This window comes from Vicugna pacos, unplaced genomic scaffold (genome assembly GCF_048564905.1).
Source record: "Vicugna pacos unplaced genomic scaffold, VicPac4 scaffold_76, whole genome shotgun sequence".
In the NCBI taxonomy this organism is placed as follows: domain Eukaryota; kingdom Metazoa; phylum Chordata; class Mammalia; order Artiodactyla; family Camelidae; genus Vicugna; species Vicugna pacos.
In genome coordinates, this window is record NW_027328757.1 from 659,065 (window position 1) to 666,070 (window position 7,006).

The 7,006-nt window shown below is 35.4% G+C and overlaps 1 protein-coding gene across 1 annotated transcript in view; it reads left to right on the plus strand.

The window, feature by feature from the left end:
• TBC1D8B (TBC1 domain family member 8B) overlaps nt 1-5,253 on the plus strand; it is a 54,581-nt gene extending 49,328 nt beyond the window's left edge. Inside the window, exons 20-21 of the mRNA XM_006214174.4 lie at nt 927-1,024; nt 2,185-5,253. Coding sequence (XP_006214236.1) covers nt 927-1,024; nt 2,185-2,589 — 503 coding nt within the window. The 3' untranslated portion in view covers nt 2,590-5,253. The remainder of the gene's footprint in view (nt 1-926; nt 1,025-2,184) is intronic.
• Nucleotides 5,254-7,006: the final 1,753 nt, after the last annotated feature.

Genomic DNA, 7,006 nt, shown 5'->3' on the forward strand with positions numbered 1-7,006 from the left:
GATTTTATGGTATATCAAGAACATCTTTTCATGTCAGTACATTTGGATCTGTCTTTTTGATGGGTACAGAGTATTCCACTATTTGGTTGTACCATCAATTATTTCAGTAACTAGCTCAATATTGATGAACATTTAGGTTGTTTCCAATTAATTATACTGCAATGTATGCTCCAACAAACATTTTTATACTTACATTTTAGGATAATTTTGTACCTGTTTCTTTAGGATAGGATAAATTAATAGAGGTATGAGAATGCTGGGTCACAAAGAATGTGCATATTTAATATTTTGATAGAGGCTGTCAGATTGTTCTCCAGAAGTCCATCATTCTTCCTGTGTTTTTGAGTAATATTTAGTTAAAAATAAGGAATTGCTGAAGATCTGTTTAAATATGCCAACTTCACCAGGTTGTTCAGTATATCCTAGTTTTTCAAGAGATCTAAATTATTAGTAATAAAGTCACATTAATAACATTATAATTAAACTATTCAAAGAAATGAATGAATAAGTACTGTTTTGAATTTTTGAAAAAGAGCCACCATAGACCACTTTGGTATCTGCATATTAAGAACATCATATAGAACCAACCTATTTTAAACTTAGTGGGATGCATGAGAAAGTCTACATGAGCTTTACATCATCAAGCCAGGGTGCACTGTTTAATCTAAAATGTATTCTCCCTCTCTACTCACATCTTCCCTAGTCCCCAACCTTTCAAAAGTAGGTTTTGGTTGAATGGAAGTGGAGTATGTATTTTGAGAGTCAATGAGTGAAATAAAAAGTTTAGTCAGATCAAATTCTGGAGTAAAACAAAAGTAGAGTTTTATATCTCAATGAAATATCTTTCAATCATAATTGTTCTTTTCGGGTATTAGGAAAATATAGTTGAATTTTCATTATGAAATGGTTTTATTCCCCTCATTCAGGAAAAGGAAAAGTTGATATTCAAGCATATCTAAGTCAGTGGCAAGATGAGCTTTTAAAAAAAGAAGAAAACATTAAGGATTTACCAAGAATGAATCAGGTATAGTATTTTCAAAGAAAAATCCTTGTTTTCTTGTGAGATTTTTTTTAATGAATGTGGGTGTATCCAGATCTAAAATAAAATAGCTAACATGCTGTTATAAAAATAAATAATTTTTGTATTCTCTCTGTAAGTTTCAGATGAGCATAAAAGAATGGGAGTAAATTTTTAAATTATTTTCTTCTTTAAACACAAATGCATCTAGAGTTTCAAAACAGGTTTTTAAATTAAATTTTTTAATTAAAATCTTTTGGTGTAGATACTGAGGATTCCCACAACTTTACCAAAATGAGAAATATGAAATAATTTAGTTTTTCTCGATGGGCTAATTTGATAGTTGAGTACGTACTTTTTAAATAATTAATCAACATGATATATTTATTCTAAATTTCTAATAAACAAACAGTACTACAGACTAAGGAAGAAAGAGAAATAAAACTTAAAAGTTTGGTACCATATATTTTTATATCTTTTTATTTGCTTTTTATTTATAGATAACCCTTTCTAGTAGGATGATTGATTTATAGGACTTTTGTGTTGGAATAATTTTTTTTCTTAATTGACAAATAGCTTCTAGAAATATCTAGGGTCAACTAGCAGACAGTCCAGTTTATTTCTCTACTTGGGCTCCACCTTAGCCTTTAAAGAGAAACATGGCCAAATGGGCTCCTTCCTTAGAGCTACCTTGTACTAGATAGGTCCCCAAACATTCTTCCTTAAATTTAAGTCATCCTAGTTGTGCTGCCCACTCTGTCTTTTTGGGGAGATCAGGGGAACTCATTCCCAATCTGTTCAATAAGATTGGTTAATGAATGAATGATTTCCATGTAAGGAAATGTGAGACTTTGCCTAGTCAGAAATACCACTTAACACTGAAGGAATGTTGGCAGATATTGTCCAGGAATTATTGTATATGTAATATATGTATATGATTTTCTATTATTAGGCAATAAATGAGAAGGCTTAGTGGAATTTTCTTTCATGGTTCATACCCATCTTTCTAGAACCAAGATTTATTTGGGGATTAATCATCAGTTCTTATAACTTCCGTGGTGAAGGTTATATGGTACAAATTCTTAATAGAAGACTATTCACTTCTAAGTTCTCTTTATATTTGCTAAATCTAATATCGTGTGATTTTTCTAACTTGTGTCTTCTAGTCACAATTTATCCAGTTTTCAAAGACTCTATATAACTTATTTCATGAGGACCCTGATGAAGAGTCATTGTATCAGGCCATTGCTGTTGTAACCAGCCTTTTGCTCAGGATGGAAGAAGTGGGAAGAAAACTACAAAGCCCTCAGTCATCAGCCAAAGGACTCTCTAGTGCAGTCGGTGCTTCCGGAGGATCCAGTGAGGGGCGAAGAGAGAGTCACTTGGAGAAAGAGCCCTCCTCTCTCAGGGAAGACCCTCAGTGGTCATTTGCATTTGAACAGATTCTTGCATCTTTGTTGAATGAACCAGCATTGGTAAAGTTTTTTGAGAAACCCATAGATGTAAAAGCTAAACTAGAAAATGCAAAAACCTCTCAACTAAGTTCTAGAACCAAGATGCAAGTCTCTTAACAGGAATTGCCTATTATAGACAAGTTTACCAAGGTTCTTGTAGCTGTCAGCTTGATTCCTGGGAGTAGAGATCAAGGATTTATCTTGTTACCAATGTGTTTGAAGTTTTAAAAAAAGGTACTTGGAAGCACAATGATTCATTCCTTTGTGGTAATACTCAATTTTGATATTCTCTAATACAAATACACTTTTTATATTTCACAAGATGAGCAATATCGGGGAGTATGCTAAATATTGCCACCAGAGGGCACCACCACCCCACTTTTAGTAAGGAAATTACTAGTTTGTGCTGCTTTTTACATATGAATTACTAATGATTTTTGAAAATGTGGTGTTATGTTTGCATATTAGTGATGCTGACTTGTCATATTGATAAATCCTACTTTCCAAATTGCCCCAGTTCTGTTAGAATGCTTTAGAAAGCAGGCTCTTAGGTCTATAGCCTTAATCAATTATCTAGAAGATTGCCATATGGGAATCTCATTTTCAAGTTATCTAACTGAAATAATATTAACTTTTTAAAGTTAATCTCATTCAGTCTTCTGATAATAAATGGTTTTTAAGTAACTTCTACATTCTCCCTACCTGAGCAGTTCAGAAGCTGCTGACTCACACTTCTAGCTCTGTTACTGATGAAAATAAAGAAATCAAAACTCTGGGCTGATATAAGGAAGAACAATATTGGATTTGGATTGGAGCTGTCTAAAGCCAGCCACTTCAGAAGGATTAACGCACAGTACAATTAGCTGTGTATAAGATCTCTCATTAGACTGAAAAATTACTTGAAATTCTGAGCACTGCTGTTTGTGGCATTTGTCTAAGAGTACTTATGACTGCTTCGGTTCTAGTTTCAGATTTGGGATTCTCACCAGTCGTATTTTAAGTTACATTAGAGAGACTGAATGATTCTATCAGTCTGGCAAATTCATAAAGGATACAGGCATACCTTGTTTTATCGCACCTTGCTTTATTGCTTTTCACAGATACTAGTTTTATTGAAAACTGAAGGCTCATGGCAACCCTGCATTGAGCAAGTCTATCAGTGCCAATTTTCCAATAGCATTTGCTCACTTTGCATCTGTCACATTTTGTTAATTCTTGCAATGTTGGAAACTTTTTCATTATTGTTATATTTGTTACGATGGTCTGTGATCAGTGATCTGTGATGTTACTGTTAGACTCACTGAGGGCTCAGGTGATGGTTAGCACTTTTTAGCAATACAGCAGTTTTAATTAAGCAGTGTTTAATTGTTTTGTTAAACATAATGGTATTGCACACTTAATACACTATACTGTAGTGTCAAACATAATTTTTATATGCCCTGGGAAACCAGAAAATTCATGTGACTCGCTGTATTGCAGTACTCACTTTTATTGAGGTGATCCAGAACTGAACCTGCAACATCCAAGTTGTGCCTGTAGTTGTGTGTAATGATCATTAAGATGATGTATAGAGTTTCCGGCATCTGTCTAAAAAGTCGTGATCAATCTGATTTAGATGTCTAATTTCTATATACTTTATGCTGCTTATATTTCAGTCATTACGATGAAAGTTCATTTAGAGATAATGGGTTTTGTTAGCACTTTAAAGAAAACACACACACTCACTCGTCCAGTCTTCTGTGCTGTTTCTGACAAGAGCAATTTATTAATCAGTTGACTTAGGAAATTATGGGAAGAAGCCATCCACTGGAACTTCTTTCTTCAAAAAAAGACTTTGGTTTTAAAGCCTTTTGTCTTTTCAGATTTGAAACAGTGAAAGGGCAGACATCCTTTAGAATGACCCAAGAAGTCTCCGTTTTTGGAAAAGAATTGGTATAGTGAGCCTTTGGCAAGATTCCACCATGAACAGGGCCTAACACAGAGGGCCTCATCAGCACGGAATATTCAAGAATATTTTCAAGAGAGATTTTCAGAGAGATTCAAGAATTTTCAAGTTGACTTTTTGAAAATTTTACAAATTGGCTTGGCCAAACACTTACTAGTGGTGTCTTTAAAATTATTTTGTCAACCTCATCTTTTCAAGGAGATTACCACTTAAAGAGATAGTTGGTAAATAAGCATCTGTGCCTTTTCTCAGAAATGATTTGCCTGAAACATGTACATGTTTTAGAGTGAGCAGTTTATATGTGAACTATCACACATCAGCTATTAAGCAGTGATTGTTCAATTACACTACAGTAGCTCTAAAAACCCAAGGTTCTATGCTTATATACAGAGGCACTATTGCACATACTTTGTTGAATATTTGTCAATTGTATTTACAAAAAAGATACTTCCTTAAGATCATATGTTAATGTTTGATATGACTTTAAAATCAAAATATTGAAGATTACTTAGTATTGTATTTTAGCCTAGATTAATTAAAATTGAATACCTAAAGAGATTTTTGAGTTGCAGAAATATTATAAATGCAAGTTAAAGAGACATTTATTTTCTGAGTCTGAAGGAGAAATAAGCTGAACACATAGTTTTGTAGTTGCTACCTTGTTAAGCAAATGGATTGTTCTTAATATTTAAAATTTTACATAGTTGTGTCACACTGAACCAGTGCATTATACCTTATACATTAAATGTTATGAGGTGGCTTTACTTGTCTTTATAAAAATAAATGTTATAAATCTGTTATAATAAACATGAAAAATGGCTTACTTAAAGATCTTACTATCATTATGATGACATCTTTTTATTTCTACTTAACTCAGTTATCCCTTAAGGACTTCCCTCCTGTGTTAGTTAAGGTTCAGTTGCAGAGAACAGAATTCACCCTGATTAGTTTAGGCAGGACAAGATTTATTGCCAGACATTAAGTGGCTTACAGAATTATCAAGAGGACTGACTCTAAATTGAGCTTTTGAGAACAACTTCCAAAGCTATACCACAGAACCAGGCCACCAAGGGAGTTGCTAATTCTTCTGCAATCAGGAAACTGCTGCTTCTACTGCCATGATGAAAAGCCAACACTACAGCTGCTATCTCCAGAAGTACGCTCCACCTGCTATGATTTATACCAGCAAAATAGATGCCAAGCATCCTGCCTCTCAGCACCCCCAGTCTAGTGACTATATTGCAGTAGAACAACCAGACATCTTCACAACCACGTTTACCAGCAGAAATGGCATAAGCATAGCCTCCATTTCCCTTCTGCCATTTAAGTCTCATGAGTGTGCATCTGACTGGCCCATAATATATCCAGAATCCTAGTTGCAAGGGAATCTGGGAAATGTGCTCTTTGCTTTTTAGCCTCTGCAGTACAGGATGGCACGCTGAGAGGCTGGAATGAACACTGAGCAACGTATTTGATTTCTATTGCTCTGCAACAAATGATCACAACACCCATTATCTCACCATTTCAATGGGTCAGGACTCTGGGCTCAGCTTAGCTGTATCCTCTGCTTAGGATCTCACAAGGCTGCAAAACCAGGGTGTCAACTAAGCTGGCTCTCATGTGGAGGCTTAATTGGGAAAGGATCTACTTCAGAGCTCACTTAGGCTGTTGGTAGAATTCATTTCCATATAGTTATAGGTCTGGAGGCCCAACCTTCTTCCAGATAGTCGGCTAATGCCACCCCACCAGCTCCTAGAGGCTTTGCTAGGCTCCCCGCAACTGCCCTCAGCTTCTTCAGGCTACCCAGCCTTGCCATGTGGGCTTCCCCCAGATGGCCACTTCCTTCATCAATCCAGCAAGGAGAGTCTCTAAAGCAAGCCTACCAGCAGGACAGTGTCTTATATACATTATGTATATATGTATTATGTGTGTGTGTGTGTATATGTATATGTAATTTCTTATATACATAATATATATTCTACCAGCAGGACAGTGTCTTATAATCTAACAGTGGTGACATATCTCCTTTGCTGTAATCTGTTGGTTAAAGGCAAGTCACAGGTCCCGCCCACTTTCAAGGGGAGAGACTTACACAAGGGCATGAACATCAGGAGACAGGGATTACAGGTGTGCACAGTAGAGTCTGTCGACCACAAGCACCTACCTATGTATCCACCTCTTTTCCTGTGCAGCACCCCCTTCTTCCCATACTTCTGCATAACGGCTAATAGTGTTAATAGCATGCTGCTGCCTATCATGACAAATCTCCTTCATACCAACAAAAATGCACAAATCCTCACTCCTAAGGGAAAACCCAAGTTTCTGTTGGTTACTTGAATCAATCGAGAGGTAATGTCCATTCGTCCGTCCTAACTCAGTCTCAATCCCATCTTGATATTCTGTAACATGTGGACTGAAAAAAAGTTAATTATCATCTACTCACCTTATATAAAATTGTAGAGGAAAAGGGCATAAATGGTTTATTTTTTTCTGATTTCTTATTTTTAAAAATTTTTATTGAAGTACAGTTTACAATGTGTCAATTTCTGGTGTACAGCATAATGTTTCAGTCATACATATACATACAGA